The sequence below is a fragment of the Zingiber officinale genome, chromosome 7B (genome assembly GCF_018446385.1).
Source record: "Zingiber officinale cultivar Zhangliang chromosome 7B, Zo_v1.1, whole genome shotgun sequence".
Lineage (NCBI taxonomy): Eukaryota > Viridiplantae > Streptophyta > Magnoliopsida > Zingiberales > Zingiberaceae > Zingiber > Zingiber officinale.
The window spans coordinates 92,598,916-92,620,406 of record NC_055999.1 but is presented as its reverse complement, the minus strand read 5'-3'; the positions used below and the strand labels follow the sequence as shown (position 1 = coordinate 92,620,406).

Genomic DNA, 21,491 nt, shown 5'->3' with positions numbered 1-21,491 from the left:
ACTGTTGGTATATTTATTTTGTACTGCACTTAATTTCATATAAGATAGTAGGAGTGTTACTATCTTACATCTTTATATCTGTACGATCCACTTCTTTCCGAGGATTTAGGAAAGAAGGGTTATAGTGCTTTGCCCATCGGTGCGGTCAAGGACCGCGGGTCTTCGAGTAGGAGTCGACCTAGACTCCGAATGAAGTAAACAAACTTGTCTATTCTTTTACTTTCCGCTGTGCACGACTCTGCTTTCAAAGTTAAAAGAAAAAGTTTTTAAAGTGTGATATTCACCCCCCCCCCTCTATCGCTCTTATTCTATCTATCACAATGCACGAGCTTCCCGCGATTTCCTCGAGCGTCGCGTAACACGAACTTCACATCCAACCGGATGCTCGACCGATAAAGCAAAGGAAGAAAGACTTCAGCGCCGAACAAAATCTGATCATCCGGGCAGAGATAGAGAAGTTGCTGGAGGCCGGCCACATACGGGAAGTTCAATTCTTGAGCTGGCTCACAAATGTCATGCTGATCTCCAGCCGAGCAACAAGTGGCGAGTCTACATCGACTTTCGGGACCTCAACAAAGCATGCCCAAAGGATTTCTACTCGCTGCCTCAGATTGATCATATGGTAGACTCCACTGCTGGGTGCAAGCTGATATGCATGCTGGACGTGTATCAAGGGTACCACCAAGTGCCGCTCGCCCGGGAAGATCAGGAAAAGGTTAGCTTCATTACGGTCGACGGGACGTACTATTACAAGTCATGCCATTCAGACTGAAGAACGCCAGAGCTACTTATCAGAGGTTGATGAATAAAGTGTTCCGACGACAGATCGGTCGTAACATGGAGGTATACGTCGATGACATATTAATCAAATCCCTCCGAGCAATTGACCAATGTACAAATATCAAGGAGACTTGCCAGACACTCAAGATATACGGAATCAAGCTGAATCCAAACAAGTATTTGTTCGACGTAAAGAGCGGGCGATTCCTGGGCTACATCGTCACCGAGCGGGGCATCGAGGAAAACTCCATCAAAGTAAAAGTACTACAAGACATGTCGCTGCCAAGAAATCTGAAGGAAACCCAACATCTCACCGGTTGGATAACAACATTATCTCGATTCATCTCCAAAATCATCCGACCGGAGCTTGCCATTCTTCAAGATACTACGTCGAGCCACCAAATTCCAGTGGGACGAGGAGTACGACCGAGCATTCAAAGAACTTAAGGAGTACCTCAACTCATTGCCTGTACTAGCTAAGCCAGTTGTCGGCGAGCCCCTCCGAATTTACCTGTCTTCAATCGAACATGCAGTCGGCTCGGCTCTAGTTAGGCAGAACGGCGAGGAACATCCAGTGTATTTCCTAAGTCACATATTGAAAGACGCTGAATCTCGCTACACCGGTCTCAAGAAGTTGGCTTACGCGTTGGTACTCGCCGCTCGAAGGCTTCGTCCGTACTTCTTCACTCACTCCATCATCGTAATGACCAATAGTCCCTTGGGGTGAGTCCTCCTCAATTCAGAAGCGTCCGGACGGTTGATCAAATGGACGACGGAGCTCAGTGAGTTCGACATCCAGTACCAGCCCCGACAACCATCAAGGCGCAGTCCTTGGCAGATTTCATTACTGAGGTACAAAATCCCGATCCAGAAGTCGTTTGGAGGATATATGTGGATGGTTCGTTCACTCGACAGGGGAACGGGGATGACATATTGCTCATCTCCCCCCAAGAGGAGCGGATGCAGTTGTCCGTTTGGCTTGACTACAAGGCAACAAACAATGAAGCCGAATACAAGACGCTCATAGCCGGCCTACATGCCGCCCGGCACATCGGAGCAATCAAGGTCCTCATCCACTCGGACTCTCAATTGGCCGCTCAGCAGCTGACCGGGGCATTCGAGATAAGTAACGCGCGACTCAAGCTCTATGCCGAAGCCTTCGAAAAACTAAAGGTCAACTTTTGAGAGGTCATCATACAAAAGATCCCCCGGTCGGAGAACCAAGCTGCCGACGAGCTAGCTAAATTAGCTAGCTCGTTATCGCCGATCGTCATAGCATAGCCAATCGAGCAGGTATCCTTAGTGACTCATATTAACCGGATGGAGGGACTTACCTTTTCAAATGATTGGAGGTCGGCATTGACGGAGTTTTTGCGATCGGGAGCTACACCGCCCGATCAGGAGGAGGCTCGCTTGTTGAGGAGAAAGGTTGTCCGGTTCATCCTGATCGGGGATCAACTCTATAAGAAGGCCTTCTCTAGGCCTCTACTTAAATGCGTTGGATCGGAGGACGCCGACTACATTCTACGGGAGGTACATCAAGGATCCTGCAGAGGACACCCGGGCGGCCGCTCATTGGCAAGAAAGATTCTGCTGACCGGATAATTATGGCCGACCCTCCAAGAGGATGCCGCTCGGACGGTGGCTACCTGCCTGTCTTGCCAAAAATATCATAATCTCTCGCACCGACCGGCCGAGGAGATGAAGGCGTCAACAACCTCTTGCCCGTTCGACCAGTGGGGCATGGACATTGTTGGGTCATTCCCCATGGCAACAAGTCAACGAAAGTTCCTGCTCGTCGCAGTAGATTATTTCTCTAAATAAGTCGAAGCCGAGCCACTGGCAAGAATAACCGAACAGATGGTCATGAAATTCATCTGGCAGCACATCATCTGTCGGTTCGGCATCCCACGCTGACTCGTCTCGGACAATGGAAGGCAATTCGCCAGTCAGAAACTCAGAGAATGGTGCGGAGGGTATGGTATTCAGCAAGCATACATTTCAGTGGTCTACCCTCATAGAAACGGGCAAGCGGAGGTCACCAACCACGAAATTCTTTGAATCTTACACGCTCGACTCGACCATGTTGGAGGGAGTTGGGTAGATGAACTATCCAGTGTGCTGTGAGTGATCCGCACGACTCCTAAAGAAGGGACCGTGGTGACTCCTTTCCACCTGGTGTACGACGACGAAGCGGTCACCCCTGTCGAAGTCGGAGTTGAATCCGATCGGGTACAACATTACAGCGAGGACAACGCCGAGCGAAGGCTTCTGGAGCTAGACTTAGTGGACGAAACTTGCGCAGAAGTCGTCGTTCGGCTGATGGCATATCGACAGAGGATGAAGCAAAGCTACAATCAGAGGGTGGTCCCAAGGTCATTCCAGGTCAGCGACCTGGTATGGAAGAAAGTGAAGTCAGTCGGCGATGTCACCAAGCTGGAGGCCCCGTGGGTCGGACCCTTCAAGGTCGTGGAGAAGCTCCGGTCAGACACCTATTACTTGGAGGATGAGGACGGATGACGACTAGAGCAATTGTGGAGCGCAAACCACCTCCAACCTTACCAAGCCGGGTGAGAGGTGTGTCTTGTAATAGTTAATCTCTTTGCATCCTTGTACTTTTTGCACATAGGACAAAAGTAAAAAATAAAGGGTTTTAAAGCTTTGTGCCGAGCGACACGGCAAATCATCGAGTGGCGACGTTAAACACGTGTCTCCATTGACGGTCGAGCGGCGACCTTAAACTCACGACTTCGTCAAATTATCGAGCGACGACGTTAAACGCGTGTCTCCATCGACGGTCGAGCGACGACCTTAAACCCACGACTTCGTTAAATCGTGGAGCGGTGACGTTAAATGCGTGTTTCCATCGACGGTCGAGCGGTGACCTTAAACCATGACTTTGTCAAATCGTCGAGCGACGACGTTAAACGCGTGTCTCCATCGACGGTCGAGCGGCGACCTTAAACCCACGACTTCGTCAAATCGTCGAGCGGCGACATTAAACGCATGTCTCCATCGACGATCGAGCGGCGGCCTTAAACTCATGACTTCGTGAAATCGTCGAGCGGCGACGTTAAACATGTGTCTCCATCAACGGTCGAGCGGCGACTTTAAACCCATGCATTTGTCAAATCGTCGAGCGGCGACGTTAAACGCTTGTCTCCATCGGCGGTCGAGCGACAACCTTAAACCCAAGTCTTAGTCAAATCGTCGAGCGGCGACGTTAAATCCAGGAGAAGGTATAAACCTTTCTCAAATTCCTTCAATGGCACTCGTATGGCCACGGGGCTAGCCGTAGAAACGCCGCTCAGGCAAGCATCCTCGAAGGTGTTGTCCGTTCGGGGTAATACGCACAAACACCATAGATAGTTAAAGGCAGTCATACAAGGAAATTATAAAAAGGAAAGTTCCACCGAACGGGTGAATTTTCATTGCAAAAAGGGGTGCACCGCTGAACGGGCATGCTTACATTCAAAAAAGGAAATTTTCTACAGGATGGACACTCAGCCTCACTCTAGATAATAAAAAACGTTATCAGGCAGCGAGTCGTTTAGCTTGCTGCGATTGATGACGCTGTCTGTCAGTACTGTGGGAAGATGGTCGTCAGCCTTGAGCTACTGGAGCGTCCCGTCAATAGCCAACTCGAAGATCTGGACGATCCGCTAGACGACCTTATCAGTGAATTTGTCCGAGCGAAGGTAAGCCTACTTCAGCATTTCAAGCCTACCTGAAGAGAGGCTTCCAAAGCATCCTCAGCAGCTTTAAGCTTCCCCTGAAGAGAGGCCTCCATAACCGAGCGGTTGTTCCGCTCGGTGACCAGGAAGTCCTCAGCTTCCTTGAGCTTTTGGGCAAGAGCCCAGGCTTCTTAGTTCTTTAGATCTAAATCATTGATGGCTCAGTTCTTCCTCATCGCGGCCAACTCGATTTTCTTATCAAAAGTGCTAACCTATGTGTTGAGTCGGCCCAGCATAACTTCCTGGTCAGCAGTCTTCTGCCGCTTAGCCTCGAGGAGCTTGTTGGCCTTCTCCAGGTCGGCCTTCAGTTTGGCGACCTCAGTAATAGGCGACCCTTGGGAGAAGGACACGCCGCTCAAGATTTTAAGCTTCTTCAGCTCGTCCTCCACAAAAGCGAGTCGTTGGCACATGACTACGCTTTCCACCCAGTACTGCAAGTGAACGGAAAAATGTTAACATTGATCAGAGGTAAGTCGTAAATTGGTAGTAAAATACATACCCCGATGGACATTTGTAAGTGGTTGTTGCCGAGGGACCCAAGGGGCATCGTCGTGGCTCGCGCCCTGGCTTCCTCCCAAATGTCGGTTAGCGGCCCGCGGATGAGGATTTTGTGCTCGGGAGTGCGAGGTTGGGCGTTCGGTTCAAGGTAATCCTCCGTTGGCAGGTGGAGGATCGCTGTCACGAATCGCTGGCCGCTTGGGGCTGACTGGGAAGAAGCCACCGGACCGGAAGGTGGGGTCGTGGACGCGGGGCAGATACCGGAGTGCAAAACCCTTCATCGGGTCGGGGGGAGAAAGGCGACCGGTTGTGCAGCAAGGGTCTCTGGCGGCAACTCGGCCAGGAACGGCGTCCGATCAGATGAAGTGGCCTCCGCCATTACCGAGATGGGTGCAGGAGATGAAGTGCCTACTCGCTCGACGACCCTCACAGCCAAGGTGGCGGAACGGGAAGGCTGGTCCACTCGACATCTCTTGCGCCTAATAAGGGGCTCGTCATCGCTATAAGACCCGGAGCCCTCGGTCCGGGCGGCAGGCTGCGACTCAGGGGTGGGGAGTGGCTCCCCAGCAGCTTCGATGGTAGGCGCCCGGTCGGCAATGCCCTCGCCCACAATGGGCATCTCCCCGCTCTCGGCAAGCGTGCCTTCATGGGAGCCGACCGGCGCTAGACCTTGGCTCACCAATTCCTTTGCAGCAGCCTCCTCAACGTCGGCGTCCTTAAGCTTTGTGTAGCTGGTCACTCACGCTCGCATCATGACTTCGCCTGCAAGAGATAGAAAATAAATTAGTTAGACTCAAAAGAAAGGATCAGATAATGGCGTACCTAAGCCGCTCGAGAGCTTGGTGCGGATCGGGCTCAGACCGAAGATGTACATGACACCTTCCAACAGCAGCCTATGGATGCCATATCTTTGACCAGCCATCAGGGACGCTGCGTGCAGATAGTCCGCTCGGCTCTTATGCTTCTTCAGATCAGGCTGAGGTGGTAGTCCGACCTGCCAGCACGTCCGAAAACTAGGCCGTTCGGAGAGTCGCATAAAGTAATGGAAGGTTCCCAGTTCGGATTGCTTGGGATAGTAAAAGTAATGGAAAGCTTGAGGGGTCAAAGGAATGTCGTGCAGTCGAAACAGCACGACGACGCCACACAGCAAGCAAAAAGAATTCGGTACGAGCTGCGGAAGGGGAACACAGAAGTAATTACAGACTTTGATGATGAAGAGGTGGATAGGGAATCAAAGACCGGCCATAAACTGATCTCAGAATATACATACGGTGTCGGTCGACGGGTCATTTGGTCGATCGGACGGAGAGGCTAGAATGATCTCGTGATCAGAAGGAATATCGAAGGCGTTCCTAAGGCTCTCAGCGTCACCCGCGTCAAACCTGGTCTCCATGGTAGTATACCAGAGTTTAGGAGCGGGGTCTGACGATTGTGAAGAGCTTGTCATTGTCGGAAAACAAGAAAACAAAGGGTTTGACGGGAAGGAATGGGGACGGAAAGCCCAAAGCAAACACTGGAAAGCTGTGGAGAGCTAAAAGAACTACTAAAGGTTGAAGGCGAGAGGGTTCAAGAGAGCTTACGGAAGGAGGGGAAAGGTTGCCGCAGAAGAGAGCAGGTCGCTGGAGCATTAATCGCACAGGAAGTCGTCGGTGGCACTCGAACAAAACGCAAAGGCGGAGACGACGGTGGCTACGTGAGGTTATAAACCTCTGGCCCGGTCGAGCGGAGTCGTCTGATCTAGGTTACGGGAACCGGGGCACAAATCCAACCGTAGAATTCAAACTGTCGGACGTCACATCAGTGCCTGTCACTTCGGACATGCGGTGGCTGCGGCGGTGACACATGGCATTTCCCCATTGGTCCACCTTTAATGAACGCCATTAACAGGCGTGGGCGCGTGCTCGGACTTAATGGGGGTGATTTGCACGAATTCCCAAGAGATTTAGGTGACGTCAGCGTTGACCGCACGCATTCGAAGACACTGAAGGAGAAAGCCCAAGTACAAACACGCGAAGCTCCGATCGACTTCAAGGATCGGTCCTATGATCGACCGACACTCTTCGGCAGACCGACCGAAGTCCACCCAGTATCACGGCCGATTGGCCAATTGATCCCAAGACTTCTTCTGTCCCGTCAGTCGGACTTGTAGCATCCTTCGATTAGACTTGAGGGAGAGACATGTGATGCGGTAATGAGGGGCCCACCCAGTGGAAGATCATTGCCACGGTGGAGGTCAAAGTCAAGGCGGTCAACACCCTTGTACCACCGACCGGTCGGGCGGCCCACTCGCCCGACCGGGATAGAGAAGGCCCGACCCAACATCATCATAGTTCGGCCACATACCGAGCTTCTGGCGCTCACAGAAGTGTGTCGGTGAGGCACACGTCGAGCGACCAACCCGCTCAAGCTTACATCAAACCTCGAAACTAGCCAAGCGGAGCCACGACCGAGCAGATTACATTCAAAGCGGAGATCGGACAGTGGGACGTTGTTCGAGCGGCCATCCTGCTCGGCCCAAGAACGGTAGCGTCCAGATGGCTGATGGTTGGCTGAACGACTCACCTGGTCAGCCCAGTAACGGACAAAAGGAGGATCTGCGATATCTTTATGGGAGCCTGTGCCACCAACAGACGACATGATCGCCAGCAAGGTCAGGCAGTGGATCGTACGACGGAAGATTCCACTGTCACGTCAGAGATATGCTCGGGTCGTTAAGGTATGGTGTCAGGGACACTTTCCTGACAAGTCTTTTCAGGAAAAGCTTTGAAAAGTGTGCACGTCTCGAGGAGTGTGCACGCGTGCCCCCAGAGCCCTATATAAAGGGCTCCAAGCTTCAACGGAGATATGAAAAATTTTACTGTAGTCACACTGTTACTCTGTTTCTGTTACTCCGCTTCCACATCGCCGGTGACTGACTTGCGTGTCGGAGAGCTATCGCCGGAGAACCCCTCCCTGGCTCAGCACTGACGCTGTTATGGTTGCAGGTTCCTCTAGCTCGGAGTCCATGCACGATCAACAGGAACATCACGTCCCCCAACATCTATCGCCTCGACTCTCAGACATGATCAAATATATAAACAAATCTCCCACAAACTTTGCTGCTTAAATGATACTTGATATATACTCAATAGAATGTCATTACAATTACCCACTCCATGGCGAAGATATTGATACGACAATCAAATAAAAATGTATTGAATCCAATACAACCCTACAGAAGCATAATATCCAAGAAGAATATTTACCAGCGACTATTTCCTACTCCAATAAAATAGTGTCCAATTCTTACTAAGCTAGAGCCTTTGCCTCCTAATAGGAGATTAAAAGCTACAAATTTAACAAAAAACAAAGTCATTGAACATATGTACATTTCATGCATCGTATTTGCAAAGGTCCTCAAAACCCATGTACTCATTATGCTTGATTTTTTGGATCATGTTGATAATACCAAAACCACCTGGAGTAAACAGAGACAGACATCAGCACGAACAAAATGATTTGTCTGTAAAACATAATAAGAATATATGCATAACAAGTGTGTCAAGTTGTACATCAGTATATATGCTTAGTTTGATCGATAAATAAGTTCAGCATAAACAAAACCTCTATTTTTCACTCACCTAAAGTGATGGCACTAATAAAGATTGTTGAAGCGAGAATGAAGATGATAAGAGACGCCCTCCCGATTAAAAGAACCAGTCTCCTGACTACATGTTGCCCCACAAAGGCAGCAACTGTGGCCACAAGGAGAAAGTAGGCAGCTGCATAATCATAAGCATTTTTTTTTTCAGTGGAGCTCATTCACATATTTCATAAATGTTTGACAGATTCAACAGCATAATTCTGAGTCATAGTACCATATGGGACTGGAAAACGTTTTAGAAGGTAGTATTCAACGACCGACATGGATGAGGAGAAAGTCATGGCAAAAGTTGCTGTTGCACTAGAAACCTGTAAAGTTTTCATAGTCAGGTTTCATTGAAGATCGAATATGAAGTATTCTGTGGTATGTCTAAAAACCTAAAATACTAAGGAGTTGCTTTCTTTTTTCCCCCTTTTTTTCTTGACTAACTGATATAAGTGAACAAGAGCGTTCACTCAGATAGCATTAGCATTAAGGAATTGCTTGTGCATTTCTAAGAAAGTGACACATGTTTTCCTCTTGCAATCATTCTTATCAGTATGTCATTTATTTATATGACCAGTTTATTTCAGAAATGAGATTGAAGGAAATAATTCTAAGCACAATTTGAAAATTAAAGAAACCTGCTGAATTGAATTCTACTGCAGTAGAGATGAACAAGACTGAAATGATATATAAACAAATGAAATGTTAATTGGAAAATGATTGCTTCAAGTGCGGTAAAGGGAATTGACAATTTGAAAATTAAAGAAGCCTGCTGAATTGAATTCTACTGCAGTAGAGATGAACAAGACTGAAAGGAAATATAAACAAATGAAATGTTAATTGGAAAATGATTGCTTCAAGTGCAGTAAAGGGAATTGAATTCCGCATGATTTGTTTAGCCATTAGGTATAATGTTGCTGTATGGCTATATATTAGGGCTGCAACTGAACAAAATCCTCTATAAGGGGTTGAGAAGCTAGTTCTCTATAATATGCTAAAAATGAGTACTATTGTTATATTTATTGAATAAATTGTGCAACTAGATTATGGTAATAACAATCTCCCTAGTTGAGCTCTGTAAAAACTCAAGCTAAGATAGCCTGATAAATTATTTTAATAAACAAATTTAAACAAGCTCAAAAAGATAAACCAACATATATTTGAACAAAATCAAGCTTAACTCTGATTTACTTGTTTACAATCCTACTATATATAAGCGTAATGCCCTCTTTTTATTGTCTAAAATTGTTCTTTTACTTGTGATTTCATATCTCATAAAGCTAATCATTAATAAAAACAATGAAGGTGATAGTAAATCACCTGAGGAGGGATGCCGAGTTCCAAGAATAATGGACCCAAAATAAAACCACCTCCTAGACCAAGTAGTCCGCCTACTATACCGCCAATTACTCCGGAAAAGCAGTATACCAACAATTGGCTTACTTTTAAGTTTGAACCTTGAACTCCCGTGGAGGCAATCACTCTTTCCCCTCTGTACAAACCAATTCCTTCATACAAAGTAACTGAGATTGAGATGGGTATCTGCCAGAACATAGATAAATGATATCGTAAATATCACAAATTCCAAATACTAGAGGGAAAGAGTAAAAAGGAAAATCCATCATACCTGTAGGAAGTTTAATATCCAATACCATGTGGAACATGTAGCTGTAGAGTTCTGGGGAAAAGGAAAAGTGGCTTCAGTCACCTAGCTTTAGAGTCACAAAACAGCCCTGTAGACCATGCCGCAAGTCTCTTACCTTTGCAATTTGTAGTGCAAGAAATGACATCCATACAAACACAAGAAGGCCGAGCTCCTTCCAGTATATATTTTGAAGAAGTGGAACCTGCATTTAGAGACATGAAGTCCAGTAAGTTAGAGTTAGCGAATTTGGAAGATGGAAGCATGGATTTCACAAATGTGCTGACACACTACCTCCAGTTCTGTTGTCACTGCTGCACCTTTTTGTTCATTGTTAGTAGGAGTCATAGGAAGAGGTTCATACTCGATGTCTTCGCGCTCTTCAACAAAGATGATTTTCATATTGAGCAACCTGCCTTCAAAACCATAGAACATTGTATCAACATTTATGTATCCTTACCACTAGGTACCAAGCGTTTAGCAGCCTCCTGAAATAATCAACAAACAGATGAGAGTTAATGAGTTGCACAATATTGATTGAGAATTAAAAGGATCTTACCCTTTTAAGAATTGTCTCCAGTTTCCATGTGTCAACACCTTTCATGAAAGCCTTGGTCGAGGTCCCTAAATTGTTCCAGCCAAAGGACATCAGGAACGATCTTTCATCTTTAACTGAAGAGAATGATCATCCACATTGAATGATAAATTACCGATAAATAGGACAATTAGGAGGACGGTGACCATCCAATCAGGAAAGACAACATTAAAAATGACGCCGATGCTGATCCCTAGCATAAGCATGGGTTGAATGAGCAAAGCTAGATCATAGTCAATGACGGGCATATGTAAAGATGGATGCCTCAACTTAAGGTTGTAGTAAACAGTAGAACCAGCTGCACCCATAATCATGCCTGCCCATGAACATTAAGATTTCATTACTCAAGAATGAGTTCATCTTGTCGCGTAACCATACAAAAACTCGGCCTCAGTGGCATAAAAAAACACACGCCACAAAAACACATCGATTAACAATGAAACAAAAGGAATGCATAGAAATCCAAAATACATGAATTTGGGGGGTAAATTTCCTTACACTTTGAGATTGCTGTAGCAGACTTGGGATCAAAACCAACGATGAGAGCGAGCATGGGCACGAAAATTCCACCCCCACCAACGCCCCCGACACTACCAAACGCTGCTCCAAAGAACCCAATCATGGAACCCACCGCAATTTTCCACCCGAATTCCATGGGCTATCGCCAAAAAGTGAGGGGAAAAAGCCTTCATTAATCAGAAAACTTGATCGATCGCATGCGAACAACCAACCAGAGAAAGAATGCAGAAAGTTTACCGGACAAACAGGTTTGTAAGAATTTTTATCATTCTGCCATAGAAAAAGAAGCGAGTTTGCAATATAATTAAATTCAATATCCTCTTCCTGAACAGTACTCTTTGTCCCCCTCAACCCCTCAATTCCAATGCTCCGCTCCGACGACACCACTGCTAATGATACCAAGAGGCAAACTAATCCAAGCACGGCCGCCGACCCCAACTTTCCCAGCCATTTCCATTCCATCTGCACGGTTCCTCGCCTTTGCTCGTTCGCCGTGAGCTTTGGCTACGAACGCAACGGAAGATCCTAGCTTTCGCTTTCCTGGCAGGTTATATCAAATGCCTAAATAAAAACGTCAACGTTATGGGATTGCGACCAATTTCGGCCCTTCCATAATAGCAAATCGCCGAGCAAGGAACAGAATAAGGAACTCCAAGGGAGGATAATTAAGAAGATGGCAGAGGCCAGGCGACACCCGACAATGGGCGGAGATTACCACGCTCTCTGCGCGCATATATCTCGATCTGTTCGGCGCCGCGAAGGCGACGAACGAAGGACCGTTCAGTTCGGAAAGATGCTGTTGCTGACAGTGAATAGTCATCCTTCTAAATATGGACAATAATTTCCAGGCCATTAACAAGCTTGAAAGCAGATTCAATTGAGAAAATATACCTGGAAAATCATCGTAAGAAACTAAGAAATCCAGACTTGAATATTGAATTTGAGACAGAGTTCATCAGAAAACACTTAAAACCTTTGTCTCAAATTAATCACTTCTCCTCAATCACTCTGACTTCATATCCTGTCCCGTCCTCCCTCTTCACGACCGCATACGGCACATATGTGCCCATAATCCTGTCCGACTCGCTGCGCCAAATTATGCGATCTCCCCGCACCGCACCGCCGGTGATGCACATCGTGGTACGCTGCGTTGTTCCCGAACGCCGTCGCCGGAGACATCCCTGACACGAAGTATGATAGCGCGCCGGACACAGTTTCCGTGAGCACGCCGTCGACGGGGTAGTTGTACACTTGTACTGCGCCGCGAGGGCGTAGGGGGCTGCGATGCGGCGGTGCCACGAGTGGAACCTCCGGTAGAGGACCTTGTTGTGGTGCATGTAGCGGTGGATAAAGTACGGCCATGAGTCGAAGACGACCATGGCGACAAAGAATCGGGCGGCGGCGGCGGCGTTTGATTAATACAATCACAGTGAGTAATTTTGGGCTTATGAGCCGGCCCAGTTTGGCACAAGTAATGCCGGGCTTCGTCAGACGGGCCGTAATCGGGCTTTGGTAATGGATGCCTACCATGTCCTGCTGTCTACACGTGGCGAAGTTTAAATTTTTCAAACCGATTTGTTTAGAATTGGTTGAATTTGCAAACTGTTTAAATTAAGAAATCATCGTAATTAAGTGATCGAGTCATGCCGTGTAGCTGTGCAATGATGTCAGCGCTTTTATTATTATAGTTAAAATTTATTATATTATATATGCGTGTAAGTTGATTTTATATAAAACATTAAAAAATTATTTTAAAAAATAATAAGAATAACAAAAGCATGCAACACTCAAAGTAGGTTCGACTTCTCCGACGTGAGCGAGACACCAACTCACGCATTCAGCCACCCAAAGAATCAAACTTTGCTGAGAAAATCGAGTGACAAAACGCCAAATCTCTCGGCTCATCCTCCTAACCAACGCAAATCCCATCCACCTCCAACCACCCATCCATCGCTTCTACAGTTCACGTCTGCTAAATGCTAATCCTCCCCCTCCCATAAATAGCCTCGTCACCTTCAGGTTCTCCGATTTTAATTTGAGAGTAGGGATCGGGATAGTGCGGGAGGAGCAGTGAGGAATCGATGGAAGGCGGCCGCGAGATGAAGCACCTGGTGAAGGTGGAGGAGGGGCGGGAGGCGGTCGATGGCCGTCCCTCCGTCGGACCCGCCTACCGCAGTGCCTTCGCCAAGGAGGGCTTCCCCCCGCCCGTCCCCGGCATCCACTGCTGCTGGGACATCTTCCGGTACGCCGTCGTCCTTGATTGCTGATCCTTCTCGATTCGTTTCTTGCCCAAAAAAACTAATTTTGGGGGCATAAAGTTAAGATGCTAGCTGGCGAGATTGATTGGGGTAATTGTGTCTTCTTTATTCTATTAATTTAGCTTGTCTGCTGAGAAATTTCCCGGGAACAACATGCTTGGCCGTCGCGAGGTCGTGAATGGGAAGGTTGGCCGCTCATTTGTTACTTCAAGTGTGTCGATTGTTTTAATTTGTCATGGCTAGCTTTTGCTCTGTTTCGTTTGCAGGCGGGTAAGTATGTCTGGATGACTTATAAAGAGGTGTATGACACTGTCATCAAACTCGGGGCTTCCATCAGGAGCTGTGGGATCGAGCAGGTTAGAGCGCATGAGATTATTTTTTATTCTTGGACATTATTTACTAATTTTATAATATTAATATCAAATAAATCTTATTATGATAATTTAATATTTTAATATCAAATTATTTATATAAATATAAACATAACTCTGTTATATTATTTCATTTTATAATTTTATTATTTAAAATTCTATAATAATATTTTATATTTATTTTTATATCATTATCTTGTGGCTATTTTTATTATGTTAAATATACTCATTTTTCTAATCATTGGCGTTTATTATTATTTTTACTTAAAGTAATTTTCCCGATGCCCCCTCAGAAAAAATAATTTCATCATAAGAGCTTTATTAACAAAGTCAAATTAGTTGATCATGAGCTCCAAACAAAATGATATTTTCCTTGTTTACAAGAAGCTGCACAAGCAACATCAGTAGATCCAATCGGTCTTTTTTCCATTTGGTGCCTCTTCATGGGATGAACACATAGTGACAGTGGTTTATGCAAGATGCTACAAAGCTTTTTCCTGTATTATGCACCAAATTGTTGACACAGTACAAATCTGCATGATTGCATTTTTTGAGAAGTTGTTTTTCAACTTTAGTTTACACTTGGAATTTTTGGTATGATTACATTGATTTGATTACAAAAATTGCTCGAATTCACCATGTGACATTTCCATCTCTTGAACAGGGTGGTCGTTGTGGTATATACGGTGCTAATTCTTCTGAGTGGGTTATTAGTATGGAGGTAAAATTGTTGTATAATTTTAGTATAACTGATGTTAACAGTCAGCTATAATCTTCTGAAATGCTTCTATTGTAACTTAGCCTTCATGCGCTTTGATCGTTGCAAAAACATTTTGGTATATGTGTTCTAGACAGAGCTCCATTTCTAATAAATGACAATGTTATTGTGAACAGGAATAGCTTCATAAGCTTATTGAAATTTATTTCTATTTTATGTCATGTTTAAAATTGTAGGCTTGCAATGCTCATGGAATTTACTGTGTTCCTTTGTACGACACACTTGGTAAGTATGACTCCTTTTGCAATAGATTTCACAGTTGGTCACTAAAGCTAGTGTTTTAGATATGTTATAATGTTGATTGAAGCATACACTATGAGTATTAGCTGTTTAATGAAATTTGTATTTATAATATTCCTTGTATCTTGTGTCGATCAAAGGTGCTGGTGCAGTAGAATTTATTTTATGCCATGCAGAGGTTCAGATTGCTTTTGTAGAAGAAAAGAAGATAGCAGAGGTACTTCTACATTGTGTTAACTAATGAAGCAATTTTGCGTTGCATGATAAAATTTACGATATTTCACACTCATGAATCTGAGATCCAGTATTGTCAGTGTAAATACGTCAATGAAGAAGGCCTGATATGCTAACTATTTTGAAGATCACCTAACTCTATTGTTTCTTGGCTCAGAAATTATACCTATACCTAATTTATTGTAGTATCATTGATTTGCATTTCATGCCAATCCCTTATTAATGATATTATCATTTTTTGGTCATTTTTCTATGTAATCATTCAAAGTGCTAGATTTCATTTTTCTATTAAGCCTGCCAGCCCAATAGTCAAGGATTTACCTTTATGTATTCCATGAAGTTGCCTTGCGAATGGTGTATATCACGAGTTATTAACTAGAAATTTGTTGTAGTATGTGCACTTGAACTCACTACTGAAATCCCAGTGATCAATTTTCCAGGTGCTGAAAACTCTTCATAATTCCTCCAAATTTTTGAAAAGTAAGATGGTTTACCAAACTAGTTTCACAATTAAGGTTTTTGATACATTGTGTTGATTAGGTTATTGATTCTTCTCAGCAATTGTTAGCTTTGGTAAGGTCACCCCTAAAGAAAAAGAAGAAGTTGAAAACTCTGGCTTGGCAATATTTGAATGGGATGAGTTCTTGTGCTTGGTAAGTTGAGTTTGACTCGTACTTGTGGTTTATCACAGATCTTCTAATGATTTTCTTCCTCACATGAAGGATTTAATTTCCCTATTTATGGATCATTTTCAATGAATTTGTTTCACAGACGACTCTTGTCTTCTGACAAAGCAAAAGTCTTAATTATCTATATTACTGGCTGTTTTGGTCTTATGGGCATTATGTCATATGTTCATTATTAGTATTTTTTATTTTCTTTGATTAATTAACGCTAAATAGCTGATGCATGATAATGAATACTTCTCAGCTTGTCAGCCATGCACCTTCCTAACTTCAATTTATAATATTCTTCCAATGTGGTATCATTATCTATCATTGAAATTGCTTGTTTACCTCATATCTCTAGATTATTTGTAGCTTTTTCTGTAGTTTTAATAGCTATTTATTTATTTGTGTGACATTATTAAAGATTATTTATAGTAGGAAAAGAGATCATACAATCATTTGTTGTAAAATGTTTTATTTACTTTCTGCTCATATTGACTCAGTCACTTTTCATCGAGGAACATTTTTTCTCTCATTGATGTGGTATATTTAAATCAAATTTCTCATGTTCTTATCTATGTTTGTTAGATGTCATGTTCTTGTCTATGTTTTTTAGATGTACGTTCAATATAGACTTAAGAACCTTGCTATTTATGGCTGCTACATACAGGGATGCGATACACAATTTGATCTTCCTGTAAAGAAGATGGATGATATATGCACAATTATGTATACCAGTGGCACATACTGTTCACAGAAAGGCTCCTCAATCCATCTCGAGCTTTTTCATTACACCTCTCTCTCCAATCTTCAATCAAATTTGCATTCTCCAGCTTTAAAATGGATGCACAAACAATCAAGGACTTTTGACTGTTCTTTTTTTCTTTGCGCCTTGTTCATTCAATTGTTGCTTTTGGCTTCAAGAGTACAGGACTAAGATTTCAGGGAGTTTGTAACTGAAAAACTACACAGTGAACCCTTCTTGGTGGAGAGTACAACACTGCCCATTGAATTGTTTGCCTTTGTGTGTGTGTGTGTGTGTGTTTTAGTTTTTAGTTATCCCATTTTTTATGGTATTGTTTTTTCTTTATTGGTTATGCATTTACATCTGGAGTGTTGCAGCAAACTTTACAACATGATGCAAGGAAGGAGGCATGACAAGGCAGCTACAATTTGCGATAGATTGGTATTTGACAAGGTGATTTGAATGATCAGTAGAGTTTGCTATCATGAAGTGTGCTTTTCTGAATTTTTGCTACTAGTAGTCCTAATACTTCCCAATAGTATAGGAAGATCCATACAGTTGACCACACTTAATGGGATAAAAGCTTTGATTGTTGTTGTAGTAGTCCTAATACCTATCCTTACATGTTTACTGAAGAACTTTACAACATATTCACAGGTAAAACAAGGGCTTGGGGGAAATGTAAGACTCATCCTATCTGGAGCTGCTCCTCTAGCGACCCACATAGAACAATTTCTAAGAGTAGTGACATGTGCACACGTTGTGCAAGGATATGGTATAAAAAGTGTTGGATGTTTGAAACATTAACAAAGTTTAGTAACCTTAAATTTTTTGAAGCTAAATTAAAGGATTTGGTAGTTCAAAATTTTCATTTAGAATATTTATATCCAGGTTGAACTATTACAAAGTTCACATTATGAAAATTACAATGTTGAGTATGTTAACTGTTGGTGCTAAATTTTGTAGCTAATTTACTTGCTTTTTGAAATAAATTTTGAATGCTAGGTCTTACAGAAACATGTGCTGGGACATTTGTGTCATTACCTAATGATTTTTCGATGGTTGGAACTGTGGGGCCACCTGTACCAAATGTCGATGTGCGGTTGGAGTCAGTTCCTGAGATGAACTATGATGCTCTTTCAAAGGTTCCTCGTGGAGAAATATGCATCAAAGGAGATACATTGTTTGCAGGATACTACAAAAGAGAAGATCTCACAGAAGAGGTTATGATTGATGGATGGTTTCACACAGGTTTGTCTCGGCATCCTTACTGAGTATATGTATCATGTAAATTTTCTGTTTTCAGTGTTCGTTTTCACAAACCAAACAAGGATATGACGTTTTGAAAATTTCATGTTCTTGGTTTTTAGGTGACATTGGCGAATGGCAGCCTGATGGAAGTATGAAGATCATAGACAGAAAAAAAAATATTTTTAAACTTTCACAGGGAGAATATGTTGCTGTTGAAAATTTGGAGAACATATATGGCCTTGTATCGGATATTGATTCGGTAAGTCTCTTTCCTAGTAGCAACTGACAAAGAACTATTCTTGTTGTATGTATTGTTACTATGTTTTTGCAATTTTGCATGAAACATTTAGAAACATCCTCAACTTGTATTCTTTTACATGAAATATGTATCTCTTTTGCGATCGTTCACATGGTTCAGTCAACATGTAAATAAAATTTTTTCCGAACAAATAAAAACCAAAGTAAATCAAATAAAGATTTGTGTTGGATTGACACAAACAAAAATAATAATTGTGATTGCTTGCCACATATTGTACCAAAAATATAATTCATCCTCATGGTTATTATTTTTCTAATTTCCATATGATTAGCTTGCATCTCAGGCACATGAACCTGAAAATTATGGTATCATAGGGAAAAATTTATGATTGATTTACATTGCGTCTCAATAACTCGTTTCAGATATGGATCTACGGAAATAGTTTTGAGTCGGTCCTCGTTGCTATAGTCAACCCCAATATGCAAGCTCTTGAACAATGGGCTCTAGCGAATGGTATTAGTGGGGATTTTACCATGCTCTGTCAAAATCAGAAGGCAAAAGAATACATTTTGGGTGAGTTAATGAAGATTGGTAAAGGAAAGAATGTGAGTCGTCCTAACTCTTGCCTTGTCTACCTATTATTTTTTCAGATGCAATATTTGATATCACGTCTCACATTCTTGCAGTTGAAAGGCTTTGAGTTTATTAAAGCTGTTCACCTTGATCCAATACCGTTCGATATGGAACGCGACCTACTTACCCCAACATACAAAAAGAAGAGGCCACAACTACTAAAGTATTATAAGGTACAAACAAATCTTTCTTTTCCAACCCTTCTTGGAACATGGAAAAAGTTGTGTGAGTAGTCACAATATCATGGGCTATATATGTTCTCAAACTCTACGACAAGTCTCACCTATATTTATGTTTTGATCTCAATGCTAATGCAATTTGTTTACTTTTCAGAGTGTCATTGATGACCTATACAAAAGCTTGAAGTGAACATATATAGTGACTAATATGCTTAACAGTTCATGGCATTAGCGCAACAAATCATAGGCTTATCGGAAAGAGATTATATCGTTCAACTGGAACTTAACAGCTTTGTTGCTTCTGTTTCACCGGTTGATTTTGGTAACATGTTCTTGGAGTTATCAGAATTGTGTCGATTTCCCAAAGAAATTGAAAACATTCGCAAAGAAGCAGCTGCGCTTAGATTGATGTATTCTAGATGTGTATCCATCTCCTTTGCATGCAAGTTGAACATTGTTATCCTTATAGTTACTGCCTTTGTGTCTTTCAATGTCCGACCCATTTTCTCGTTGTCCTCTAGATTCAGGGGTGTTAAAAATAAACCCTATCTCATAATCTGATCCGAGCCCATCTGAAAATAGTAGATTCCAGTTGGAAGTTTTCAAGTTTGGGTTAAACTTGAATTAGGATGTTTTCGGATTATGTTAGGATTGGATCGAATTTGGATTAATCTGAATTGATCTGAATTTAGAGTTTAGTAGATTTTTTAAAGGTTAAATTAAATTTTATTTTAAAAGTTAAATGTTTTCAATATAAGGTTAATATGATAATGATAAAATATTGAAATAAAAATAAAGAATTATAGAGTAAATATAAAAAAAAATGTCATTTTTAATTGGATTATTTGAGTTTGAGTTCGGGTTTAAGATTTTTAGATTGTATTCATATTCGGGTTAGATTTTTTTTTAAATCTTTATTCGATCCGATCTATTTAATCAACCCATCCAAATTGACAACCTTATTGCCAAGTGCGTTTTAGAGTTTTAACTTTTATCACTTTACCTATCATTCATTCGCATTGAAGCCAAAAGGTAAATTGGTCATCTCAAGGCAACCTTGCACTCTCTAAAAGTGTGTAAATCACAATAATATTCGGGGATGAATCTAGAAATGAGAGATAGGCAGGACTGATCTCGAGTTGGTCAAGTCCGTCAAGAAATCCAAGTTCACTTCGTGCGAGCACATTACTATCTCGTTTTTTTTTTTTTTTTTGTATATTTGACATAATTTAAAATTATTATTGAATGATTTTTTAAAATTATTTATGAAATTATTAAATTAATTTATCGATAATAATATTTAATTTATAAACGTTGAAAATTTAGAGGTCACAACAGAAGGCCTAGACACTAATATGTTGTTAGAGAGCGTGCCATTGATAGTGAGATAGAGGTAGTCAGTCTGTGAGCATAGCGCGAGGTCGTGCTCCAATATCTCGTGTAATACATAAATCCATAACTGATTGTTTAACTCGTAATAGTATGCCGGTGCAGAGGATATATCGATTCGGTTGTGGTAGCCATAGCCGACAATATTCATGTTGATAACTATGCTTTCAGGGAAGAGGGCCTAGCCACAAAGGGAGTGGTCATGGCCGTGAGCGAAAGTTTACATGTGAAACGGTGAAAATGAGACTGTAAAACAGAATAAAAAGAAAAAAAAAAGAAGAGAGAATATGTTTTTTTTTAAATGATAATTAACTCATTTAAATAGGCTAAACTGATTTAACTCATTAAATTTTTTTCAATGGAACTTGATTAACTCAAGTCTAAATTAATCTTAATTTAGACCAATATATTTTTTTTATCTCCGTACTTATCCGATCAATTTTATTCGATGTCAATTCGATTTTAATTTACAATGTATTTAGTTCATACCTAATAAAATCTATATAGATAATAATAAAAAAAATCAGACTATAGCTCTAATTAAAGAGAATAAAAAGAAGAAAAAATATTATTTTTTTTTTAAATTCTAACTCTTTTAAATAATCAATTTAATCTAATTAAATTTGATTAAGTCATAACTTCATCAAATTAAATCTAAATTAATGTTGATTTAGATTAATATACTTCTTTTCTGTGTATCTATGAATTTTGTTTGATCTCAATTTAAAATGCATTTGCATTTCGTATTCTATAATTTTATTTATTTATTTATTAAGTAAAGTATCAATTCAATATCATAATATTTAATTATTATTAACTAATTTAAATTCCTAAAATGGTCCTTTCCAACCAAGAGAAGTCATGTAAGCCCTGAGATCATCTCCAATCGGTGTCCTTTTACATCATTTTGGTGTAAAAAGGACACTAAATCCCTTCCAATGGAAACCCCAAAACTTGCACCAAAATGGTGCAAGTACCAATTTTTTATATATAATTTATTATAATATTAAATTTATATTTAAAATATTCTTAAATATTATAAATTAATATTATGTAATTTAATTGACTTATTATGTAAATTTTATATATT

General features: G+C 41.9%; 3 protein-coding genes across 3 annotated transcripts; 1 reads left to right on the top strand and 2 right to left on the bottom strand.

Moving 5' to 3' along the window:
- Nucleotides 1-8,140: 8,140 nt before the first annotated feature.
- Nucleotides 8,141-12,359, bottom strand: LOC122006271 (sulfite exporter TauE/SafE family protein 3-like). The gene is made up of 12 exons (XM_042561715.1): nucleotides 11,634-12,359; nucleotides 11,376-11,535; nucleotides 10,993-11,193; nucleotides 10,842-10,906; nucleotides 10,743-10,770; nucleotides 10,577-10,662; nucleotides 10,401-10,487; nucleotides 10,268-10,318; nucleotides 9,961-10,182; nucleotides 8,870-8,963; nucleotides 8,633-8,773; nucleotides 8,141-8,469 (listed from the first exon to the last, which is right to left on the bottom strand). Exons 1-12 carry the CDS (start codon nucleotides 11,856-11,858, stop codon nucleotides 8,384-8,386), a joined length of 1,446 nt encoding a protein of 481 aa, XP_042417649.1. The 5' UTR covers nucleotides 11,859-12,359; the 3' UTR covers nucleotides 8,141-8,383.
- A 26-nt stretch (nucleotides 12,360-12,385) lies between these two features.
- On the bottom strand, nucleotides 12,386-12,775 carry LOC122004544 (very-long-chain aldehyde decarbonylase GL1-9-like). Its single transcript, XM_042559415.1, has one exon. It carries the CDS (start codon nucleotides 12,773-12,775, stop codon nucleotides 12,386-12,388), a length of 390 nt encoding a protein of 129 aa, XP_042415349.1.
- Nucleotides 12,776-13,320: 545 nt separating this feature from the next.
- LOC122004543 (long chain acyl-CoA synthetase 4-like) lies at nucleotides 13,321-19,503 on the top strand. The gene is made up of 16 exons (XM_042559414.1): nucleotides 13,321-13,638; nucleotides 13,777-13,840; nucleotides 13,921-14,010; nucleotides 14,690-14,746; nucleotides 14,980-15,028; nucleotides 15,184-15,260; nucleotides 15,718-15,757; nucleotides 15,836-15,930; nucleotides 16,616-16,817; nucleotides 16,884-17,143; nucleotides 17,348-17,465; nucleotides 17,696-17,941; nucleotides 18,061-18,200; nucleotides 18,623-18,805; nucleotides 18,887-19,006; nucleotides 19,167-19,503. The coding sequence occupies exons 1-16, from the start codon at nucleotides 13,478-13,480 to the stop codon at nucleotides 19,200-19,202; spliced, it is 1,938 nt and encodes a 645-aa protein (XP_042415348.1). The 5' UTR covers nucleotides 13,321-13,477; the 3' UTR covers nucleotides 19,203-19,503.
- Nucleotides 19,504-21,491: the final 1,988 nt, after the last annotated feature.

What these genes read in the sequence shown, in the direction of transcription:
- LOC122006271 (XM_042561715.1), bottom strand. Translation starts at nt 11,858, where the DNA reads ATGGAATGGAAATGGCTGGGAAAGTTGGGGTCGGCGGCCGTGCTTGGA. An exon ending in TGGAGACAATTCTTAAAAGG is followed by an intron (nt 10,771 to 10,841) that starts GTAAGATCCTTT and finishes TGATTATTTCAG; the next exon opens with GAGGCTGCTAAACGCTTGGT. An exon ending in ACGTTTTCCAGTCCCATATG is followed by an intron (nt 8,774 to 8,869) that starts GTACTATGACTC and finishes ATGATTATGCAG; the next exon opens with CTGCCTACTTTCTCCTTGTG.
- LOC122004544 (XM_042559415.1), bottom strand. Translation starts at nt 12,775, where the DNA reads ATGGTCGTCTTCGACTCATGGCCGTACTTTATCCACCGCTACATGCAC.
- LOC122004543 (XM_042559414.1), top strand. Translation starts at nt 13,478, where the DNA reads ATGGAAGGCGGCCGCGAGATGAAGCACCTGGTGAAGGTGGAGGAGGGG. An exon ending in ACACGTTGTGCAAGGATATG is followed by an intron (nt 17,466 to 17,695) that starts GTATAAAAAGTG and finishes TTTGAATGCTAG; the next exon opens with GTCTTACAGAAACATGTGCT. An exon ending in AGATTGGTAAAGGAAAGAAT is followed by an intron (nt 18,806 to 18,886) that starts GTGAGTCGTCCT and finishes ACATTCTTGCAG; the next exon opens with TTGAAAGGCTTTGAGTTTAT.